Raw genomic sequence first — 25,994 nt, 5'->3', positions numbered from 1 at the left:
GGTTTAACATAGCTAGCATTTACAGCATTGAGCTATGTTCCTATTATCCCTAGATTTTCTAGTGTTTGGTGTATGAATGGATGCTAAATTTTATCAAACACTGTTTCTGCATTTATTGATAAAATCATGTGATTCTAGTCTATTGCTGTGGTAAATTACACTTATTGATTTCCATATGTTGAATCAACTTTGCGGGGAGGAACCCACTTGATCATGGTGCACTTTTCATGTTTTTGTATGTATCTTATTGCTGTTTTGAGAATTTTTGCATAAATGTTCATAAGGGATATTGTTTTGATTTTTTTTCCTTGATGTGTTTTTGTAATGTTTTGGCATCAGGATGTTAGTAGCTTCAAAGAATGAGTTTGAAAGAGTTCCTCCTTTTCTACTTCATGGAATAATTTGAGGAGTATTGGTATAAGATCTTCTTGTAGAACTCCTTTGAGACTTCATCTGGTCCTGGGCTTTTCTTTGTTGGTAGGCTTCTGATGGTGTGTTCAATCATTGCTTGAAATTGATCTGTTTATATTTTCTATGACCCCTTGATTGAATTTGTATAGGTCAATGTCTCTAGAAATTTGTTGATGTCTTCAGATTTTTCTTATTTATTGAAGTATAGATTTTCAAAAAACTTCTGATTATCATCTGTATTTCAATGATATCTGTAGTGATATTTCCTTTTTATCACAAATTTTAGTAATTTGGGTATTCTCTCTCTCTTTTTTTTTTGTTAGCTCGGCTAAAAGTTTATAAATTTTGTACATTTTTTTCAAAAAATCAACTTTTTGTTTCATTGATTTTTTGAATTTTTTTTGTTTAAATTTCCTTAATTTCACTTCTGACTTTATTATTTCCCATCTTCTACTGCTTTTGGTACTAGTTTCTTTTCTTTCTCTTACATGAGAAAATTTTAATACATTTTATCCTTACCACAAAAAGTAAGTATGCAAGTAATGCATAGGATAATTAGCTCAGATTTCAAAACAACTTGTACACAATAAGTACATATGATTTTGTCAATATTCTAAAAAATAAGTATACTTTAATTTAAACTTTACAACTTTATGAAATTTATATTAATCTATATAGTCTTTTATGATAAACAATATGTATGTAAATTGAGATACTTGCCCAGTAACCACAATTGCAATATATTTATAGGAAGCCAGAGCCTATTTTAGTCAAGTACACCAAGTTGCTTTTAATATTATCTGTTCTAGAAAAACTGCATATATTCATAACATTAAGATATTTTAACATACAAATAGGAAAGCACACAGGATTCAAAAAGTAACTAGATCTAATAGCTACTCTAGACTAACATTAAGTTATCAATATTTACAACCAATATGTTTAGTCTTGTATTTTTTAGATATATTTTAGTATTTTATTTTCATTTATTACATTGATATGATGAGATAGAATCATCAAAAAATCCTTTTTTGAGTACATTTATCTTCAATGTTAACTTATGAATTATTCTGGCTGTTATAATTTTCATTCCTTACATTGGTATGATGAGATAGAATCAAAACATAATTCTTTTGGGTGCATTTATCTTAAATACTAACTTATGAATTATTCTGGCTATTATCAAATTTAGGTCTTTCTAAGGTGTATTTTGTAAAATTTCTTTCAAGATTAACTACAAAATAGGTAGATAGGTAGATAGATTGATTAATCTTACAGATGTTTAACTAAACTGAATTGAATTTCCTTTGGAATTTCCTAAAATATTGTACCCTGCATATTATAGGGACATAGTAGAATCTTAATATTTGTTTATTTTAAGTTTAAGTTAAATGGTAATGTCAGGGCTCCCCCCAGGTTTCTGATATCCCTTTTACACAATTACATACCTACAGCTATGTATGCTTCTCCCACCAGTATCCACCTCTTTTAAAGAGGAATGCTATCAAGAAACTAGCATGCCTACAAACACATAAATCAATATGTGTGTGAGAATTCTTCTGCCCCCAAGAACAATCTTTAATCCATAATTGATGGAAATAGGAGTATAAAAGCTACAGATATATTACCTGGTGATGGGACAACAGAATAACTTCAACATATTACTTATACTAGAGAGATATCCTATAAGATCAGGCTGAAACTAAGCTAACCTCTGCAGTATTATGCCTCAAACTATACTTTTGCTGGGCTTCCTGTCCTTCCTGTTGCTGTTTTTCCAAATTTGATACAAGTTTTCCATAGAAATACTTTCCTAATAATCATTTGCACATGGATTCTTTACCCAGGATCTGCTTCTGGGGAACCTAACTTAACACTAAGCTTTTTGGTGTTTCTTTAATTTTTCTCAAGGCCCAAGAGAGAGCAGGGTATAGAAACATAAATGGAATAAATACAAGCTCTCATTTTGTTAGCTTGTGCTGGAACCTACACTAGTCAGAATTCCATATTCATTAATTACAGAATAACTCAAAATCATGAAGAGCTTTAAAGACCATGAGAGGTAATTCCCTATCAGATGACCTCTGTGACTACATTGTGAAAGTAGATTCTGTTTCATTTTTGTCTGAAACAACTGATGATTTTTTTTTAAAAATGTAGATACTGCCTCAATTTACATCCTAATAAATTATTCCCTGTAGAACAGTGTCTACAGCATTGCATCACGTTTGAACCCTGAAGAAATACTATTTGAATCCACAGTCTCACAGAGTTGCTTTTAAATACTCTGAAACTTCTGGCTTTCACCATTTATCCAATTTATCAAATCTTTCAATGCTTTCCAATCATTATCCCACACCGTTAGTATCTACTCCCATACCTATTCCTTGCATTTCTGTCTTAAACTAGAATATTATAGTGTATATGTAATTTAATACCTTTCTAGTTATTGCTCATTTAACCATTGTAGCTTCAACCTTCCACAAGAAGCACGTCTGAGATTAAATAAAAGATCTGTCATTCATTCCATTCTCTTCTACTCTTCTGATAAAAAGAGCCCTCAATTCTTCCTCTATCCTTCAGTTACAAAGAAATTACCCCTGCACACAAAAGAATATGAAAAAAGTGCCAGGAAATTATGAAAAGGTCTACATTGAAAACTGCTTCATTGACTTTCTCCTTCTATACAAGGTAAAGTTAAAATTTTGTCTTGGAATTAACCCAACAATTATTCTAGATGAAGTCTCTATCTTGTGACTAATCCAGCTATACAGGCTCTGAAATAACATCAATTGTATCATTTACTTATTAATATAGACATCCCAAGGAACAAGAAAAGATTCATGCTAACGAACTCGTTATGAAAGAATTTATTAATTAAATGCCTATTTAATTAAAAGTAGGGAGTGTGTGACCATTTTTTCTATGTTAAAAGGTGAGGTACAAAGCGTAACCATGAGTGGGCTCATTTTACACTGCAAAAGAACTGAGTTTTCTAATTGATACAGACAGAAATGCAAGGAATAGGGATGGGAGTAGATATTAAGGGTGTGGGAAAATGATTGAAAACCATAAAGTTGGATCATGACAAATTTATTGATATGAGCTAAGATGGCATTCTTCATCAATGTAGCAATTTGGAGAGTTAGAAAAGGATAAGGTTCTGTGGTTGTATGGATGAAATATTGACCAAAATATTTCCCATAGTGAGAAAATTAGAAATTTCTGAACCTGCGTTGGTTTATTGTAGAAGAAGGCATTCAAAGGTTTAAAGAAACTAGAATATTATAGTGTATATGTAATTTAATACCTTCTCACCCACAATGAGAGGTTCCAAAATATTTCATCAATACTATGAGAAATAAACCTGTGAAAGGAACCCTAAGCTCACTTGAAGAGCAAAATGATTGCTCTTCTCTCTATGTCAGATTTCACAATACACACTTCAACCATTGAATTGGAAATCTAAATGCAATGGGAGTACATGGATTCTTTGATGGCAGGGCCTAAGTGACAGCATTTAACCACTAAAGGCAAGATAAACATAGTTTTCATAATGAACTACTGTCCAAAGCAGTAATCGGAATACCTAACTTGGGTGAATTGGCTATGGTGCTAATTGATTATGGTGTTTAATTCTGAAATGCATTATTGGAATAGAAATAATAGCTGACAGAATTCTCATGTTTGTTCCCTGGCTTATGGAATAAGAGTTATTGTGGCAAAGATCAAGGGTGAGTCATGAGAACTTCCTATACCTGGGGAAAAATTGAACCAAAAGCATACTATATTTAAGAGGAATTGTAAAATCCAGTGCCACCATCACTGACTTAAATTATACAGAGTGGTGATAGTCACATATTCATTCAACTTGCCTACCTGGCCTATGAAATAGACAGGTGGATTTGGGGAAAATGATGGATTTTCTTAAGCTTAACAAGGGAGTGAGTTCAATATAACTGCTATACCAGATGTGATTTCATCTGGCTTAAGCAAACTGTCACATCTCCTGGTATCTGATATGCACCCATGTCCAACATACAGATACTGGCAGAGTCCCCAATATAGCAACATTCCCTGGATTATTGGCCAATGTCTCATGTAAGGTTGTCAACTTTGGACTGCTTCTGCCATTGAAGGAGTGAAATTTTGTTTCTACTGGAACAGATGCTTACCTGGGATAGGGATTTATCTTCCAGGTATGTAATGCTACTGTCAAAACTACCATCCATGGATTTGTAAAATATAATATCTGTGATGAAGTTATTCCATACAGCATTGTTTTTGATAAAGAAATTCCATTCACAGTGAATAAGGATGGCAATGGGCCCTCACATGGAATTATCTATCCTTCCTTCTCATGTTTCCCAACATCCTGAAGCAGTTTGTTTGACAGAATAGTGAAATGTCCTTTCAAAGCCCAATTACAAAACCAGCTATGTGATATTACCTTGTAGGTTTGGGAAAAGGTTCTCTATAAGACTGTATATACGCTTAACCAGTGTCAAATACAGGTTACTGTTTCAACCATAGCAGTTTTCACAGGTTCAAGAATCAAGGGGTGGAAATGGGAGTGACACAACTTGCTACACTGATCAGAAACCTCCAAACCATTGAGGCAATTTCTTCCATAGAAAGACAAGCCTATTTAAAATTTACTTATATTTCCCTAAAAATTTCCCTCATTATCCCTAGAACTCATTCAGCTTCATTTAGATTTGAAAATCAGTACCAAAACTAAGAGCTAAAAGTCTACTTATTCATTAGCTCTACCAAGGATTATTTTATATACATATATTTTCATAAGACAGTTATTTTCTTTTTGAGATGCCATAAACTATAATAAGCAAAATACATTATCTTTATGATATAAATAAAATCTAAATTTTAAATAATATAGTTTTTTACTACTAAATAATTATATACAAATAAAATAATGGAAATTCATATTTGTTATAATTACATTAGAATTCTATGAGGATTTGTTACTATCTTCCTGGATTGTTAATATACTATAAGTTACATAAAGTTTTGTGACCTTATTTTCTGTGTTGAAGAAGTTTATGTTAACAACTGCTCCATTTGCCACTAAATGCGTATATAATTTTTGTTTGTATTTTTCACCAAAAATGTAGTTCATTAAAAACAAATGAAGAAAAACAAAATTAAAAGTTGAACAATGAGGGGCTGGGATTGTGACATAGTGGTAGAGCATTCACCTAGCATGTGTGAGATACTGGGTTCAATCCTTAGCACCACATAAAAATAAATAAATAAAATAAAGGTATAAAAATATTTCAAAAAATAAAGTTCAATAATGAATAGGTACATATTTTAAAGAATTCCTGCCCCAAGACAATATGCACGATTTTTAAATTACCGTGATAAAGGAAAAGCTACTAATTATATTTTTAAATTATTTGTGCATATTCATAATTATCTCTTGCCCATTTATAATATACTCAAGGAAAGGATTGAGTTGTTTTAAATATATTCATAGCATAATGCCTGGCTCATATTATCTGTTCAAAAAGAAAAACAATATATTAATAATTTTATTACACCCCTCTATCAAACATTATTCATGGATAGTTCACTATTATTGTTAATAGCCCTTCTAAGCCTGTGTTTGACCTTAACAATGATTCCCTTGAAATTATAGGCATAACTATATCTTCAATTTATTCATTACATAGTATATTAACTTCAGGTTCCTTGACCACATTACTTCTAAAGATATATATTTCAGCTTTGTTTTACCCACACAGTTATTCCATATTTTTAATATGAGCTCATTAACCTTTACTTTTCTCCTTTCTCTGCTCAGAATTTGTTCTATTCATTTATTGCTATATAAAGAACTAACTTCCCAAACAAAATAAGTAATGGCTTTCAACAATAATCATTTATTGTGTTCATAAATCTGCATTTTTAATCATGAATCACTGGGAGGAAGGCACAGCCCTGCTCTACATGGTATAAGCTGAGGCACCTTAACTGGATGCTGGAAGTTACTTTTCCAAGTAGCTCGCTCACATGGCTGGCAAGTCCATACCAGCTGTTGGCTGGAATTTCAGCCAAGTCTGAGGCTTAGGACCTCAATTATTCCTCACATAGTCCTTGCCAAGACTGCTTGTCTTTTGCACAACATGATGGTCCAATTAAAGAGTAGACGTTTTTTTATGATCTAGTCTTTAAAGTCATATAGCAACTCTTTTCCCATGTTTTCTGTTGGTAGAGGCAATACCATAGGTCCAAACAGGGAACTATAAACATATTTTGCTACTTGATGATAATATTGTCAACATTGCATTGTGTGAAGAACATACATTATTTTTAAAAATACAATATACTACAGTCCATTCTCTGGCTACAGTATTTCATATTTCTTCCTATTGCAAAAATACAAGCACCTCCACTATAAGGATCCCCAAGTTTTACCCAATTATGTCATCAACTAAAAGTCCAGGATTTTGTCATCTAAATCAGGTTCATATGTGAATGAGATTCCCCTGTTGTGGTTCTTCTATCACAGCTCTTTACTAACATTCCTCTCCATCTAAAACCTTAAACTAAAGATATACATATTATCTACCCCATAAATATTTTTAAAAACCTAGTGATAGACACATAGTATAAATGCTATGAATATCTCTATTATGGTTTGGATATGAGGTGTCTCCCCCACCACAAATCTCCTGTAGTAAGGCAGGAACATTCAAAAATGAAATTATTGGATTATGAGAGCTGTAACCTAATCTGCAGATCCTAGCTTCAATGAACTAACTGGGTGGTTAACAAAAGCAGGCTAGAGGATCTGGGTCACTGGGGTTATGCTCTGGAAGAATTTATCTTCCCACGCAGCCTCTTCCCTTCTCTCTCTATACTTCCAGGCTGCCGTGAGTTAAGTAGTTTTCCTCCACCACCCTTCTGCCATGGTGTTCTGTATCACCTTGGTCCCAGAGGAATGGAGTCAGTTGACCATGGACTATATTTTTGAAACCATGAGCCAAAATAAACTTTCCCTCATCTAAGTTGTTGACTCTACGTGTTTTTGTCATGGTTAGGCAAAGATGACTAACATAACCAATGTCCAAAAGGAGAAAAGCAAGAAAGATATAGCAGTCACAGGGTCATAGCAACTCAAATCCAGCTAGGCACATGTTGCCAATTCATAGGTAAGGTTCAGTTGTACTTCCTGGTACTTTTTCAAGATGTTTTATGAGTCCACCCTGTTGTTATGACCTCTAAAGACATTTTCTTTTCCATAAAAAGAAACTCATGTTAGCAGTTAAAAACTTTTTTTACTCAACTTCCAGTGTGTATAAATTGGAGAGTCTAAAGGCCTCTTTTCATTTTATCTAAAAGCTAAAATAATCATTTTAGAAACTATAAAAGCTTTGTGGCATCAACTTTTACATCTCTCAATTATTCAAAGGCTCATACATTCAAAATATTTAAGGTGTTCCCTCCTCTCTCTCTCTCTCTCTCTCTCTATATATATAGATAGATAGATAGATTTTATATATATATATATATATATATATATATATATATATATATAATCTATGTATATATAATATATATAATATATATATAATCTATGTTTATATATATATATAATATATATATTATATATATATAATCTATGTTTATATATATAATCTATTTATATATATATATATATATATATATATATATATATATATATATATAATCTATGTTTTCAATAAATAAAGTCAGCTTTCTGCTTTACAGCTAACCATTCTACTTTAGACAGATTCTATTACCCTTTAAGTTCTAAAATATTGCTACCTCAGTTCTCTCTTCCACCCCATGAATATTCAATCTCTCCTTCTCAATGAAGTTTTTCTCAAAATCTTCCAAGATTCTTTAGTATTCAAAAAGTGAATTATTTTATTATAATACAGAAAACAAGAAATCTGTATTACTATACAGAATAAATTTTATCTATGATACACATTAATTAACAAATATGATCATTCTTAGAATAGATATAAAAAATTAGCTTTTACTGAAAAATATTCAGAGGCATCCAAAGAAACAAACAACTTGAAACCAAAAACTAATAAAATTAACTCATTTTCAATGATAAAATTTCTATTATGTTGAATAAAGATATAGAATCAACAAATCCCCAACTGATCTGATCAATTTTGCCTTTCAAAGTTATCTTGCATTTTAATAGTTCAGAAACATTACTGGAAGCTAGAAAAAAATACACATTTATTGCAATCAGTTAACAGCACTCAACAAGAGAGATGAACTGCATTTTGATAAGCTTTATAGTACTTCTGAAGCTAGAATATTACAAGTCACTGAGAAAATAGAAGAAATAATTAGTTTTCACACTACAGTGATTTTTATATCAAAGGTGTTACTTATGTTTATTAAAAAAGTGAACAAAACTACCTTCATGGGATATGTTCAATTAACTTCTAAGATAAATTATATTTGTTTCCTAAAATAATTTCCTGTGGGAATGTGATTCAGAAATCACAATGTTAATTTCATAAGACATGAGCTATACTTGCTGAGTGAAGTAAGTCTCAGTACCTGGGAAATTCAGTCTATCAATGTTATATGTTACATTGTTGAATCTATCATCATTTAAGCATTTGGTTTCTAATAAAAATTGTGCTGTAAACTTTCATTGTTTTTCTTCATTTAAAAATTTTAAAATAATTAGAACTTTTAAATTTTAATATTTTACTTTGAAATTAAAATAATTTATATTTTTAAAATTCTATTTAAAAATAAAAGTGTTTATTTTAAAATGCATTTTTATTTACTAAAAACCAGCATATGTTCACATAGATAAAACAATTTAAAGTTGAAAAGTAAAACAAAAATGAACTCTTTAATAAGCCAAAGTTTGTTACTCAAAAATATTTAGTAGTCCTTCATTAATAATATCATTTGAAATTGATGCACAACTTATTCTAAACATCCACCCTTCCTTCTCTAATTTTTTCCTACAGCATTTATAAAAACCTGATTTCTTGCCTTGGTTCCTTTTTTCCCTCTGTTTTTCATCTCGCAATATTCCCATCTAGTTCTTCTTCCATTTATTAAGTGTCTCTTACACCTGAAATTAAGCTCTGAAGAACAGGAATAAATTTTGTTCACTGCTGTAAAACAAATCCCTAGAGAAGAACTTGATACATAAGAGAATTTTAGTACATATCTGTGAAATGATTGAATGAATAAATCCTGTCTTTTCACCAAGATTGTCCAGATTTATAAAATATATACCATGGCTAAAATTTTCCTAGGACCCTATTGAAGCTGATGTGTAAAAATTAACTAAACCCATTTTTTATTATCACTGAGGATATCTTAAACTTTCATTACTACTCTTTTATTATGAATATCATTGATGCTTAAATTTTGAGCAAATCATTAATTAATTCCTTAGAGTAATCCCATAAATAGAATTTTGGGATGAACTGGCATGATATTTGAAATATTCTGCAAACATGCCCCGTAAAAACATTGATAGAAATTTACAGTTCCAGGGCTGGGGATGTGGCTCAAGCAGTAACGCGCTCGCCTGGCATGCGAGGGGCACTGGGTTCGATCCTCAGCACCACATAAAATAAAATAAAGAAGTTGTGTCCACCAAAAACTGAAAAATAAATGTTAAAAAAATTCTCTCTCTCTCTCTCTCTCTCTCCCTCCCTCTCCTCTCTCTCTCTGTAAAAAAAAAAAAGAAATTTACAGTTCAAGCTCAGTTTACAATACTTCCCAGTTTTCCATAATCTCAATAATTATTTCACCTATTTTCTTTTTTAATTTTCTCTCTTTAAATGCCCCCTAATAGGTCAATATAAGAGATAAAGTAATATTTAAGTACTTTACCTGAGTGAGATTAATCACAAAATCATTTACATAACCAAGAATTAAAACTTGGTGTAATAACAGGAGATTGCTTTATAATGTGATACACCTCATTTAATAATTTTTTCATTAAATGATTCTAATGTGTTTTTATTGGTTACACAACATTGAATATTATATAGCATGCTGATGGCAAATATGCTATTTCCCTCTTTAATTTAGACTAATGAAAATTAGTTTTATCTTTCTTCAATATTTGCAAAGAAAAGTCTTCATTTATAAATAAAACAAAACCACTTCCAAATTTGTTAATAAAAGTTCTAAAGTAATTTAAAATAAATACATGACTAAAAATGTTGATTGACTAAATAAATTTCCTATAAGTTTGTAAATTCATTGAGAAGGTTACTCATATACCAACTTCTGTTCTTAACAATTTTATCTATAAATTTAAGATATCCAGTAATCAATTTTAATTGGGCCATTCATTTATTTATATATAGAAAAATAATAACATGAATTTTCTTTAATTTCTTAGGCAAAATTCTCACTTCTTAGTAATGCCATAACCCAAGTAACAAATAGGCACATCACACTCTATAAATGTTATTTGTTCATTTATGTATTCATACTAATTTTGCAGAATGATAAATTTTAATATGGCATGGTGGCACATGCTATCGTGAATGAAATTGTTGTCCTTATTTCTTTCTTGGCAGACCCATCATTTTTGTATAGAAAATTACTGATTTTTATATGTTGATTTTCTATCCTGCAACTCTGCTGAATTTATCAGTTCTAGAACCCATCTTCTGGAACTTTTACTGGTTTCTAAGTATAAGATCATATTACCTGAAAATAGTAATAATTTGGCTTTTTCTTTATCCCCTTTTATTTCCTTCCCTTGCCTAATTGCTCTGGCTACGCTTTCAGTAGTATACTGAATAGGAGTGGTGAGAGTGGACATCATTCTCTTCTTTCTCCATTAAATATGAGTTTGACTTAGACTTTGTCATATACAATCTTTATGATGTTGAGATAAATTCCTTCTATAATGACTGTCTTCAGAGTTGCTGTCATGAAGCTGTGTTGAATTTGTTCAAATGTTTTCTCCATGTATATTGAGATGATCATTTGATATTTGTCCTTGGTACTACTTATATGCATTAGCTAATTTGCATATATGGAATCATCTTTGAATCCTTAGAAAGAAACAAAATTGAATTTAGTGTATGATATTTTGAATGTGTTATTGAATAGATTTGCTCTGATTTTATTAAGGATTTTGCATCTATTCAACAAAGCTATTGATCTTTAGTTTTCTTTCCTTGAAGTTCCTAATCCAGTTTTGGTATCATGATAATACTTTGTAGAATAAGTTCAATATTGTTCCCTCCATTCCTAATTTGAGGAGCATAGGGATTAGTTCTTCTTTAAAGATCGATAAAATTCAGCTGTGAATTCACCTGATTCTGGGATATTTTTGTTGTTGTTATTGTTGTTGTTGGGAGATTTTCAATTACTACTTCAGTCTCATTGGTTGCTATTGATCTGTTTAGGCTTTCTTGGTTCAATGTTGGTAGGGCACATGTATCTACAAATTCATCCATTCTATTGAGAATTTCTCTTTAAATTTTTACTTCTGCTTAATTTGACTTGTTGGTGAGACTTTACATTGATTTTTCAATTTCCCAATATACTGGAATTTAAGTTTGTGAAATAGCTCCTAATGATTCTATGGATTGGAGTTGTGTCTCTTGTAATATTCCCTTTTTTTGTTTTTAGTTTTATTAATCTGAGTATTCTCTCTGCTTTGATTGGTTTATTCTAGAATTAATCAATATCATTTCTTTTTTCAAAGAAAAAACTCTTTGTTTCACTGATAAATTTATTATGATTTCTTTAGTTTCTATTTCATTAATTTTGCCTCTGATCTTTATAATTTCTTTGATACCACTAGTTTTAAAATTGGTTTGTTTTTGAGACCTCTGTTTTGTTTGTTTTATGTATCACTCATAGCTCTTTTACAGCATCCCAGGTTTTGTTGTGCTATTTCATTTTCAATTCTTCTAAGAAATTTTTATTTCCTTCCTGATTTCTTCAATGAAATGATCATCATTCAAAAGTATATTATTTATTCCCCATGTGTTTGTAGAGTTTCCATAGTTTTACTCGTTCTTCAGAGATAGTTTCATTCCATTATGATGTGAAAAGATGCATGAGATCTTATCAATTATTTTGCATTAGCTAAGACTGGCTTTGTGGCCTAATATATGATTAAGTTTGACTGAAAAGTTAAGTATATTCAGCTGTTATTGGACAATAATAATCTGTAGGTGTCTACTATACTGTTTATATCTTGTGTGTTTTTGATTTTCTGTCTTGATGACATGTCTGCTAGTGAGAGTAATATTGGAAGTCCTCTACTATTACTACATTGGATCCTGTCAGTCCACTTATGTTGAATAAAGTTTGTTTTATGAAAATGGTTCACATATTTGAGGCATGTTTACAATTATTATATCTTCTTTTTGATTATTCCATTTACTAATATGTAATTTCCTTTGTCAGTTCTAATTTTGGCTTGAAGTCTACTTTATCTGTTATGAGAAATTCTACCCTTGCTCACTTTCATATTCTATTTGCAAGAAAAATCATTTTCCACCCTTTTACTTTCAATCTGTGAACAACTTTGCCTATGGGTATGTTTCTTGGAAACAACATAGAGTTGGCTCTTCTTTTTCACTTCAATCAGCCACTGTATCTTTTAATTAGAGAATTAAGACCATTTATATTCAATGTTATTGTAGAGAAGTATACCATTTTGTTTTACTTCTAAAGTTTTAGTCACTCTAATTCACATTTGCTAATCTATTCTTCTAATATTTTATGTTTTACTCTTTCTCATACTCTTTTACTTTCCTCCTGTGATTCGGATTTCATACAATCTTGTATTTTATACAATCTTGTCTTAATGCCCATATATTCCTTTGGTTTATTCTTTTCTTGGGAAGTTTAATTTCTCCTTTGATCTTTAATTATAATAGTTCTGCATGTGGTAATCTAGGTTGGCAGTTACTGTATTTTGAGCTTAAAATACATTATTCCATGCCATCCTGTCCTTTAGAGTTTCTGCTGAGAATTCTGCTTTTATTCTTTTTTTTTATTGTTGGTTGTTCAAAACATTACATAGTCCTTGATATATCATCTTACACACTTTGCTTCAAGTGGGTTATGAACTCCCATTTTTAGCCCATATACAGATTGCAGAATCACATCAATTACACATCCATTGATTTACATATTGCCATACTAGTGACTGTAGTGTTCTGCTAACTTTCCTATCCTCTACTATCCCCCCTCCCCTCCCCTCTTCTCTCTCTACCCCCTCTACTGACCTACATTTCTCCCCCTTGTATTATTTTTCCCTTTCCCCTCATTTCCTCTTGTATGTTCTTTTGTATAACCCTGAGGGTCTCCTTCCATTTCCATGCAATTTCCCTTTTCTCTCCCTTTCCCTCCCACCTCTCATCTCTGTTTAATGTTAATCTTCTTCTCATGCTCTTCGTCCCTACTCTGTTCTTAGTTACTCTCCTTATATCAAAGAAGACATTTGGCATTTGTTTTTTAGGGATTGGCTAGCTTCACTTAGCATAATCTGCTCTAATGCCATCCATTTCCCTGCAAATTCTATGATTTTGTCACTTTTTAATGCAGAGTAATACTCCATTGTGTATAAATGCCACATTTTTTTAATCCATTCATCTATTGAAGGGCATCTGGGTTGGTTCCACAGTCTTGCTATTGTGAATTGAGCTGCTATGAACATCGATGTAGCAGTGTCCCTGTAGCATGCTCTTTTTAGGTCTTTAGGGAATAGACCAAGAAGGGGAATAGCTGGGTCAAATGGTGGCTCCATTCCCAGCTTTCCAAGAAATCTCCATACTGCTTTCCAAATTGGCTGCACCAATTTGCAGTCCCACCAGCAATGTACAAGTGTACCCTTTTCCCCACATCCTCGCCAGCACTTATTGTTGTTTGACTTCATAATGGCTGCCAATCTTACTGGAGTGAGATGGTATCTTAGGGTGGTTTTGATTTGCATTTCTCTGACAGCTAGAGATGGTGAGCATTTTTTCATGTACTTGTGGATTGATTGTATGTCCTCCTCTGAGAAGTGTCTGTTCAGGTCCTTGGCCCATTTGTTGATTGGGTTGTTTGTTATCTTATTGTCTAATTTTTGGAGTTCTTTGTATACTCTGGATATTAGGGCTCTATCTGAAGTGTGAGGAGTAAAGATTTGTTCCCAGGATGTAGGCTCTCTATTTACCTCTCTTATTGTTTCTTTAGCTGAGAAAAAACTTTTTAGTTTGAGTAAGTCCCATTTGTTGATTCTAGTTATTAACTTTTGTGCTATGGGTGTCCTATTGAGGAATTTGGAGCCCGACCCCACAGTATGTAGATCATAGCCAACTTTTTCTTCTATCAGACGGCGTGTCTCTGATTTGATATCAAGCTCCTTGATCCATTTTGAATTAACTTTTGTGCATGGCAAGAGAAAGGGATTCAGTTTCATTTTGTTGCATATAGATTTCCAGTTTTCCCAGCACCATTTGTTGAAGATGCTATCCTTCCTCCATTGCATGCTTTTAGCCCCTTTATCAAATATAAGATAGTTGTAGTTTTGTGGATTGGTTTCTGTGTCCTCTATTCTGTACCATTGGTCCACCCGCCTGTTTTGGTACCAGTACCATGCTGTTTTTCTTACTATTGCTCTGTAGTATAGTTTGAAGTCTGGAATCGCTATACCGCCTGATTCACACTTCCTGCTTAGCATTGTTTTTGCTATTCTGGGTCTTTTATTTTTCCATATGAATTTCATGATTGCTTTCTCTATTTCTTCAAGAAATGCCGTTGGGATTTTGATTGGCATTGCATTAAACCTATAGAGGACTTTTGGTAATATCGCCATTTTGATGATGTAAGTTCTGCCTATCCATGAACAGGGTATATCTTTCCATCTTCTAAGATCTTCTTCTTTTTCTCTCTTTAGGGTTCTGTAGTTTTCATTGTATAAGTCTTTCACCTCTTTTGTTAGGTTGTATTTTATTTTTTTTGAAGTATTTTATTTTTTTTGAAGATATTGTGAATGGAGTGGTTGTCCTCATTTCCATTTCAGAGGATTTGTCACTGATATACAGGAATGCCTTTGATTTATGCGTGTTGATTTTATATCCTGCCACTTTGCTGAATTCATTTATTAGTTCTAATAGTTTCTTTGTAGAGACTTTTGGGTCTGCTAGGTATAGAATCATATCATCTGCAAATAGTGATAATTTAAGTTCTTCTTTTCCTATTTTTATGCCTTTAATTTCTTTCGTCTGTCTAATTGCTCTGGCCAGTGTTTCGAGAAATATGTTGAACAGAAGTGGTGAAAGAGGGCATCCCTGTCTTGTTCCAGATTTTAGAGGGAATGCCTTCAATTTTTCTCCATTCAGAATGATGCTAGCCTGAGGCTTAGCATAGATTGCTTTTACAATATTGAGGTATGTTCCTGTTATCCCTAGTTTTTCTAGAGTTTTGAACATAAAGGGATGCTGTACTTTGTCGAATGCTTTTTCTGCATCTATCGAGATGATCATATGGTTCTTATTTTTAAGTCTATTGATGTGGTGAATAACATTTATTGATTTCCATATATTGAACCAGCCTTGCATCCCAGGGATGAATCCTACTTGATCATGGTGCACAATTTTTTTGATATGTTTTTGTATCCGATTCACCAGAATTTTATTGAGGATTTTTGCGTCAGGTTCCTTAGAGATATTGGTCTGAAGTTTTCTTTCGTTGAAGTGTCTTTCTCTGGTTTAGGTATCAGGGTGATGTTGGCCTCGTAGAATGAATTTGGAAGTTCTCCCTCTTTTTCTATTTCCTGAAGTAGCTTGAAAAGTATTGGTATTAGTTCCTCTTTAAAGGTTTTGTAAAATTCTGCTGTATACCCATCCGGTCCTGGGCTTTTCTTAATTGGTAGTCTTTTGATGGTTTCTTCTATTTCCTCGATTGATATTGGTCTCTTTAGGTTGTCTATATCCTCCTGACTCAATCTGGGAAGATCATATGACTTAAGAAATTTATCTATGCCTTCACTATCTTCTAATTTATTGGAGTATAAGGATTCAAAATAATTTTTGATTATCTTCTGTATTTCTGAAGTGTCTGTTGTGATATTGCCTTTTTCATCCCGTATGCTAGTAATTTGAGTTCTCTCTCTTCTTTTCTTCGCTAGCATGGCTAAGGGTCTGTCGATTTTGTTTATTTTTTCAAAGAACCAACTTTTAGTTTTGTCAATTTTTTCAATTGTTTCTTTTGTTTCAATTTCATTAATTTCAGCTCTGATTTTAATTATTTCTTGCCTTCTACTTCTTTTGCTGTTGTTTTGCTCTTCTTTTTCTAGGATTTTGAGATGATGTATGAGATCATTTATTTGTTGGTTTTTTTCTTTTTTTAAGGAATGAATTTTCCTCTTAGAACTGCTTTCAATGTGTCCCATAGATTCCGATATGTTGTGTCTGTGTTTTCATTAATCTCTAAGAATTTTTTAATTTCCTCCTTGATGTCTTCTATAACCCATTGATCATTCAGTAACCTATTGTTCATTCTCCAAGTGATGTATGCTTTTTCCTTCCTTCTTTTATCGTTGATTTTCAGTTTCATTCCATTATGATCAGATAGGATGCATGGTATTATCTCTACTCCTTTACATTGTCTAAGAGTTGCCCTGTGACATAATATATGATCTATTTTTGAGAAGGATCCATGTGCTGCTGAGAAAAAAGTGTAACTGCTTGATGTTGGGTGGTATATTTTATATATGTCAATTAAGTCTAGGTTATTAATTGTGTTATTGAGTTCTATAGTTTCCTTATTCAACTTTTGCTTGGAAGATCTGTCCAGTGGCGAGAGAGGTGTGTTGAAGTCTCCCATGATTATGGTATGGTGGTCTATTAGACTCTTGAACTTGAGAAGAGTTTGTTTGATGAAAATAGCTGCACCATTGTTTGGGGCATATATATTTATGATTGTTATGTCTTGTTGGTGTATGGTTCCCTTAAGCAGTATGTAGTGTCCCTCTTCATCCCTTTTGATTAACTTTGGCTTGAAATCTATTTTATTTGATATGAGTATGGACACTCCTGCTTGTTTCCGAAGTCCATATGAGTGATATGATTTTTCCCAACCTTTCACCTTCAGCCTATGTATGTCTTTTCCTATCAAATGCGTCTCCTGTAGGCAGCATATTGTTGGGTCTTGTTTTGTGATCCATTCTACTAGCCTGTGTCTCTTAATTGGTGAGTTTAAGCCATTAACATTTAGGGTTATTATTGAGATATGGGTTGTTGTTCCAGCCATATTTGTTTATTTATGTTACTAAACATGGTTTGGTTTCCTCTTTGATTATCCCCCCCCCTTTACTCTCCTACCTCCCACTGTTGGTTTTCATTGTTATTTTCCATTTCCTCTTCCTGTAATGGTTTGCCAAGGATGTTTTGAAGAGATGGTTTTCTAGCTGCATATTCTTTTAACTTTTGTTTGTCGTGGAAGGTTTTAATTTCATCTTCCATCCTGAAGCTTAATTTTGCTGGATACACAATTCTTGGTTGGAACCCATTTTCTTTCAGTGTTTGAAATATGTTATTCCAGGATCTTCTAGCTTTCAGAGTCTGTGTTGAAAGATCAGCTGTTATCCTGATTGGCTTGCCCCTAAATGTAATCTGCTTCCTTTCTCTTTAGCTTTTAAAATTCTCTCCTTATTCTGTATGTTGGGCATCTTCATTATAATGTGTCTAGGTGTGGATCTCTTATAATTTTGAACATTCGGCGTCCTGTAGGCTTCTAGAATTTGGGATTCTGTCTCATTCTTCAAGTCTGGGAAGTTTTCTCCTATTATTTCATTGAATAAATTGCTCATTCCTTTGGTATGGAGTTCTATACCTTCCTGTATCCCAATGACTCTTAAGTTTGGTCTCTTAATGTTATCCCATATTTCTTGGATGTTCTGCTCATGGTTTCTTAACAGTCTTGCTGAGCTGTCTATGTTCTTTTCAAGTTGAAATACTTTGTCTTCATTGTCTGACGTTCTATCTTCTAAGTGTTCTACTCTGCTGGTAGTATTCTCAATTTAGTTTTTAAGTTGGTTTATTGCTTCCTGCATTTCTAGGATTTCTGTTTGTTTGTTTTTTATAACCTCTATCTCCCTGTATAGTTGATCCTTTGCTTCCTGGATTTGTTTGTGTAATTCCTTGTCGAAGTGATCTTTCATTGTCTGATTTTGCTGTCTAATGTCTTCCTTGAGACTCCAGATCATCTGAAGCATGTATATCCTGAATTCTTTATCTGACATTCCATCTGCTGCAGCTGTTACCTCTTCTAAAGTTGAGTTGACCATCATTGCTTGTAGTCCTTTCTTTCCTTGTCTTTTCATACTGCTTGCGTTTCTTTCTTCTTGGTGAAACTGTTGTGTTTTTGAAATTCCCCCCCCCCCATATATTTATATTGCTCTTGTATAGTTGAAAAGTCTCCCTTGCAGGTGTGGGCGGGGGCTCTGCTCTGCCCCTCCTCCAATTGGTGTGAGGTGTCTACCATGCCCGCGGACCCCTGGGCCTGATTCGCCAGTCTGTCGCAGGTCTGCCTACCTTGCAGGTGTGGGCGAAGGCTCTGCCCTGCCCCTCCTACCACGCCCGGGGACCGCTAGGCCTGATCTGCAGGTTGGTCGCCGGTCTGCCCACCTTGCGGGCATGGGTGTCAGTTCCGCTCCACCCCCACTCCAATTGGGGTCACTTGACCACCACACAGGCGGGCTGCTGGGCCTGATCTGGGCGCGGGCGAAGGCTCTGCTCTGCCCCTACTCCAGTTGGGGTGAAGTGTGTACCACGCTGGCAGGCCGCTGGGCCTGATCCGCCGGTCTGTCGCAGGTCTGCTTACCTTGCCGGCGCAGGCGGCGGCTCTGCCCTGCCCCTCCTACCACGCCAGCAGACCGCTGGGCCTGATCTGCAGGTTGGTCGCAGGTCTGCCTACCTTGCGGGCGCGGGCGGCGGCCCCGCTCCTCCCCTCTGGCTCGACGACAAATCGAGAGAGACTCGGGTATCTGTGACTCACCCTCCCTACCACTGGACCAACTGTTTCCGTCGCCGCTGGCACCGATGAAGTTCTCTCCTCGGCCTCTCTCTAATGACATCAGATCTCTGCCATGCTGGCATCCCCTGTTCTATGGCTGAATCCCATTTTCTTCTCTTCCAATAGGCGGAGCTGTGCCCTCTGACCCGAGCTTCTGCCCTCTATGTGCTGACAGAAATCCCTGTACGGTGGCTCCTGGGAGTCTCTCAATCCTGTTAGTCCAGAGCCCTTTCACTTATCCGGCCCCTCCCCCTGTTCCTCCTCCCAGCCAGCCAGCCAGGTCCTGTTCACCAGAGGCGGTTCCCCAAGGATCTGATTACACTTGCAGCCCCACCGCGTGTCCTATATCCCGAACGATCAACACCCTCTCTGTCATTCATCTAAGCCCCAGTGCTGTGGTGGGGTGATCTGGGAACCAACAGTTTAATTTTTCCGGACCCCTTTGGTGGGCACGCTCCCAGAAACTGGCAGCTAAGATCTTGGGTGTCGCCGCTGGTGTTAAGGGGAGGTGGGGATCTGGAATCCCCTCTGCTTCCCTACAGACACACCCCCGGAGAGATTCCCAAGGTTTCCTGGCTGCTTGTATCTGGAGGGGGTGGGAGTCACACACCTGCTAACGTGGATTCTGCTGGGAAGGAATTCTGTTGGCGGAACTCTGGTGATGTCACCTGTCTGCTATGGCGGGCCCCATGCTCCTTGCCAGAGTGTCCGAAGGGAGGGGTGGGACTGGTCTGTCTCTGGTTGGTTTTAGCTCCCGGTTCGCTATTTCATGAAGGCTTGGCGAGAGACCTCTTCCTAGAGTCCCTGCATCGCTCCTGCTGAGCTGCGCCTCTGAGGCCATCCGCCCTGACGCAGGGGCCGCGTGCAGGCAGCTGACAGTTGCCGAGGCGCGGGCAGCGGCTGGCGGGTCTGGACCTCTGGCTGCGTGGCGGAGATTCACTCGTCTAGCGCAAACTGTCACCTCCAAAAATCCTATCAATTCCCGGCCGGTCTCTCTTTAGTGGAATTTTGCTAGGAGTTTCTCAACAGGTCGAATCTAAGCGTATCCATGCGTCTCTCTGACCCCGTTGTTGAGGAGGTACTGAAAGCGCTGCCTCCCCTCTCGCCGCCATGTTGGATCCCCCCTCTGCTTTTATTCTGATAGGTTTGCCTTTATAATTGACTTGAAGCTTCTCTTTTGCAGATTTTAACATGATTTCTATATTTCAAATATTTGCATTTGAATTATAACATGAAGAATTTCTTTGTTGGTCAAATCTATCTGGAGTACTAAGTGCAACCAATACCTATATGTCCACCTCATTCCCAAAATTAAAGAAATTTTCTGCTACTCTTTCATTTAATGTCTTCTATGCTGTTAGTCTGCATTTCCCCTCCTTCTTCAAGACTTATGAGTCTTAACTTTGGTCTTTTAATTTTCTCCCAAAACACTTGTATATGCTGTTCATAACGTTTTTCCCTTTATTACTGTCAGAATATCCTAATTTGTCCATCTTGACTTTGAACTCTGCTATCCTTCCATATATTTATCTCATTAATGAAACTTTTCATTGAGCTTTTTATTCGACTGAGTTTTTCCTTTCCAAGATTTCTGTTTGGTTCTTTCAGAATCATTATTTCTGCATTGAAATGTTCTTGCATATCCTGTATTTTCTTCCTCAGTTCACTCCTTAGATCTTCTTTTAATTCATTAATCAACAATCAACTTGTGAATGCTTTGTTCACATTTCTGCCACATTGATATCTATGGGTTCAGTTATTCAAAATTTATGAACTATTGAAGGTATCTTATTACATTGTGTTCCCATGTTTCCTATATTTCAATTTTGAGATTTGTTCATATGCTGGCAAATTTGATGAATTACTGTTAATAATCAATATTATTATCTCTTCATTTAGAAGGCTGGCTACTCTGCAGTTGCATAGTGACTTTGACAGTCATTAGGTCTTTGACTTCCAACAATTACTGTCTTCAATAAAAACATTCCCCCGATATATCAAAGTCTTTTAAAGCTAGTATTGTCTTAACATGAAGAAAAAACATGTTTTATATGATAAGATTTTATAATACTAAAGAGTTTCAGAGGTTCTGAAAATAATTTTGACATACAGTTATTAATTTTTTCTATTCTTATGATAAGTAAGTAGACACAAAATATTATCTCAACTTTGGAAAACACAAACTCTTGAAAGCATTAGCAAATTTACTTACCATAAGCTAAATACTGAAGCAATGAAAAGTAGCACCAACTCTGGCACTTAAACTTTTATTATGTATTGTATCTACACAAATTTTTATGTGAAAAAGAATAAAAGCATAGAGAAAAAACTTCAAGAACTATGAAGATTAAAAGACTTCTTCAAAAGACCTTGATATGGATATGTATTTGTTATCTGATTGTGCTTGATGATAGTGACAGTACTAGAACTTCAAAGAACTCATTTCTCTGCATCATTTCTTGGTGACCACATATTAAGTGTAGTCAATAATACACTAAAAGACTTTGAATTCTTCTCTCTATCAAAGCCAAAACTTGATAAATCAATAGTGGTGCAATAAATAACTCAAGAGAAGAAAGAGAAAACAAACATAGTTTAATTTTAACTTAAAATGGATCTTCAAGCTGGCAATATGACTGATTCTTAAGACAATAAAATGCAAAGGAAGTCTGCATGGATCTCAGGCTCTCCAAAGATTCTTATTTACCTAGCAAGTTATATTCCTGCTTTATATTTTCATTTAAACTTCTGGGGGGAAAAATGTTTCATTCATCCTGTTTTACTTTATTTCTTCATATTCTCATAATAATTCATTACAACAATTTGCTTGTTTAGTGATGATACCTTAGTAAATTATTATTGAAACCTATTGTTCCTATTTTCTATCTAGTTTTCTTATATAAAATATCATAGTGATTTATCTCTATTAACAGAGAAAGTTATTACATTAACTTTCAGAACAAGAATACTATTACTAATAGCTGACACAATTCCAATTTTAAAAATCAAAATTATTTTTGGAATTTTAAACTCTCAAATATTTATCTTTTTATATTATCTTCTTTAGTGATGTTTGACAAAAATCAACTTAATTCTGTTAACTGGCATAATGTGTTTCTCATATAGTACTGATTTTCCAAACCTGGGTAACACGTCTTTCTCTTTTAACACCTTTCTCATAAAAGTTTCACACTTTTCATGTAATAAAATGCTACATGATTTTACCAGCTTTAGTTAGTAAAATTATTCTTGATAAAATTAATAAATACAAAGCCCCAGATTAGTCTTCTTATATTTGAGAAAAAAGGCTTAACTCTTTCATTAAGTATTTTGGCTTTTGGTATTTAATTTCCTTACAAGCTTAAAAGAGGCATGATAAATATAAATGTGGGTTTACAATCATCTATTCTAATGGAAGCCTTAGAATTATCCCCAAAACCTTAAAAGAATAATCTAGACTTACCTGGGCCATCAATAGTTTTATCCAGGCACCGAGGAGTTGCACTAAGAAATGAGGCATGTTTTCTTTTAGCCACCAAATTACAAGGTGGCATGTATTTATGCTTAAGTTGAGACATCTCATATGATTTTTGAACATCATAGCTGCCTGGTGCTGGAATAACCTAGAAAAATATTAATACTTTATGTACTTGACATGAAATATAAATAACCATACTTTATACTTATTTCATATAATCTATTAATAAGGTATATCATTTATTTGAAATATACTTTATATAAATATATCCAAATAGATATTCAAGCAATGGTATTAATTTCTTTAATTAATCATTAAAATAAAAATGCTAAAGAGGATTCCCAAATCTATATTCTCATAATAAAATGTGTAAACTCACTTGTCAGTAATTATGGTAAAATAAAAATAATTGTGAAATTTAGGGACAAATTCTTTTATAAAAATAACCAAAGTGATATTGATCAAACTCTCATTCAAATTTAATAAAAAAATAAAATTTCAGACAAAAATAAGAACATTGATTATATGTTTTCGTAACCAGCAAAACTATTTCTGCTTTACTGTTCTATGTGAACATATTCTAAACAATGAGAAAACTTATTTTATTTTTAATGGATTTCAAATTAAAAGGCTTCCCATTTTATCACTTACAGTTCTTCCTATGATCTGCAGTTACATTAATATTTTAATCAATGTAAACCAACATAGATATTAATCATAATAATATTAAAATAAATTAGCATCGCTTCTCGGCCTTTTGGCTAAGATCATGTGTAAAATAAATTAGCAAATATATACATATGTTATATATTTGTTGCACATTTAATACCTTAAACCATTAGCTAATTATTTCAATGAAAACTTTTTAAAACTAATTTTTCCTCAAATTACTTTAAAATAGAATATTATTTTAAAATCTGTTCACCTATATTATGTATAAAAGACAACATTTTTTAAGTTTTCATGATTTCCTTGGCAGACAGGAAAATGTTGTGGCTGAGTCTAAGGACCCTACCATTATATTTCGAGGTTACCAAATATTCACTAATTACTAACTATGCTCAAGACCTGAGGCAAACCACTTAACTTTTGTAATCCTCAGTTTCCTCATCTAGAAGGAAAAATAATATTTGTGTTACAAGGTTACTGTGAGGATTAAATGAATTAAAATGTAAAACACTTAGATTGATACCTGATCAATATAAATGTTAAGCTAATCTTGTTACTCTAGAGAAACTAATTTCAATGTAAAAAAAAAAAAAAAGGTTAAACAGGGTTTAGGCAAATAGAGAAGTGTTTTAAAGTTTCAAGTCAAACAAATGTGGGTACTGAGAAAGCATACTGTTGAAGTCTCTGTTTATAAAGTATGTTGGGAGGCATACTTTATAAAACATACTATGTCTTCTTACATCCATATTATCAACCTCAAGCACAAACCAACATTATCTTTCATTTGCATAGAATTATTACATAAGAACATCTACATTCCTCAAAAAAATTCTTCTCAAGTTCAACTGTCAAAATGACCACAACACAATAATTCTGGGTGACTTTACCACAACTCTTTAACCACTGGATAGATCTTCCAAACAAAAGCTAAACAAAGAAACAATAGAACTCAATAATACAACCAGTAATTAGACTTAACAGACATATATTGAATATCTCATCCATCAATGAGTGAATGAATACAGTTTCTTCTCAGCAGCACATAAATCCTTCTCTAAAATATACCATATATCATGTTCAAAGCAACTCTTAGCAAATAAAAAAGTAGAGATACTGCCCTGCATTCTATCAGATCATAATGGAATGAAATTAGAAATCAATGATAAAATAAAAAATAGAAGCTACTCCAACACCTGGAGACTAAATAATATGCTATTCAATGAACAATGAATTACAGAAAACATTAAAAAAGAGATTAAACATTCTTAAGGCTGGTGTTTTAGCTCAGTGGTAGAGCACTTGCCTAGTATGTGTGAGGCACTGGGTTCAATTCTCAACACTATATATAAATAAATTAATTAAACAAAGGTCCACTGACAACTAAAAAAGTATTTTTAAAAAAATTCTTAGAGTTAAATGAGAACACTGATACAACATAGCAAAATTTATGAGAAACTATAAGGCAGTACTAAGAGGAAAGTTCATTGCATGGAGTTCATTCCTTAAAAGTCAACAAATAAATGACGTAACATCATATCTCAAAGGCCTAGGAAAAGAAGAACAAATCAATATCAAAAGCAGTAGAAGACACAAAATAAATAAAACCAGGGCTGAAATCAATGAAACTGAAACAAAAGAAACAATTGAAAAAATTGACAAAACAAAAGTTGGCTAAATCCTTAGCCATGCTAACAAAGAGAAGGAAAGAAAAAACTTAAATTACTAACATCCTTGGGACTGGGGATATGGCTCAAGTAGTAGCACGCTCGCCTGGCATGCATGAGGCACTGGGTTTGATCCTCAGCACCATATAAAAATAAAATAAAGATATTGTGTCTACCTAAATCTAAAAAATAAATATTTAAAAAAGATTACTAACATCCTTGATGAAAAAGAAAATATCACAACAGTCACTACAGAAATACACAAGATAATTAGAAATTATTTTGAAAATTTGTACTCCAATAAAATAGAAAATATTGAAGGCATCAACAAATTTCTAGAGTCATATGATTTGCCCCAAAATGAATCAAGATGATATACACAAGTTAAACAGATCAATGTCAAGAACTGAAACAGAAGACTCCATCAGAAGCCTAACAATCAAGAAAAGCCCAGGACCAGATGGATACACAGATGAGTTCTACAAGAATTTCAAAGAAGAACTAATACCACTCCTCAAATTATTTCATGAAATAGAAAAGGAGCGAGCACTTCCAAACTAATTCTATGAGGCCCATATCACCTTGATTCCAAAACCAGGCAAAGATACATCAAAGAAAGAAAACTTCAGATCAATATACCTAATGAACATAGATACAAAAATTCTCAATAAAATTCTGGCAAATCAAATACAAAAACATCAAAAAGATAGTGCACCATGATCAAATGGGGCTCATCC

General features: G+C 33.7%; 1 protein-coding gene across 1 annotated transcript in view; it reads right to left on the bottom strand.

Annotated features, from left to right (window-relative positions):
- Stpg2 (sperm tail PG-rich repeat containing 2) overlaps nucleotides 1-25,994 on the bottom strand; it is a 567,583-nt gene that overhangs the window by 288,700 nt on the left and 252,889 nt on the right. Inside the window, exon 11 of the mRNA XM_034636578.2 lies at nucleotides 22,910-23,069. Coding sequence (XP_034492469.2) covers nucleotides 22,910-23,069 — 160 coding nt within the window. The remainder of the gene's footprint in view (nucleotides 1-22,909; nucleotides 23,070-25,994) is intronic.

The sequence above is a fragment of the Marmota flaviventris genome, chromosome 7, assembly GCF_047511675.1.
Source record: "Marmota flaviventris isolate mMarFla1 chromosome 7, mMarFla1.hap1, whole genome shotgun sequence".
Taxonomy (NCBI): domain Eukaryota; kingdom Metazoa; phylum Chordata; class Mammalia; order Rodentia; family Sciuridae; genus Marmota; species Marmota flaviventris.
Note: the sequence above shows the minus strand (reverse complement) of the source record. Positions and strands in the feature narration are given on the sequence as shown.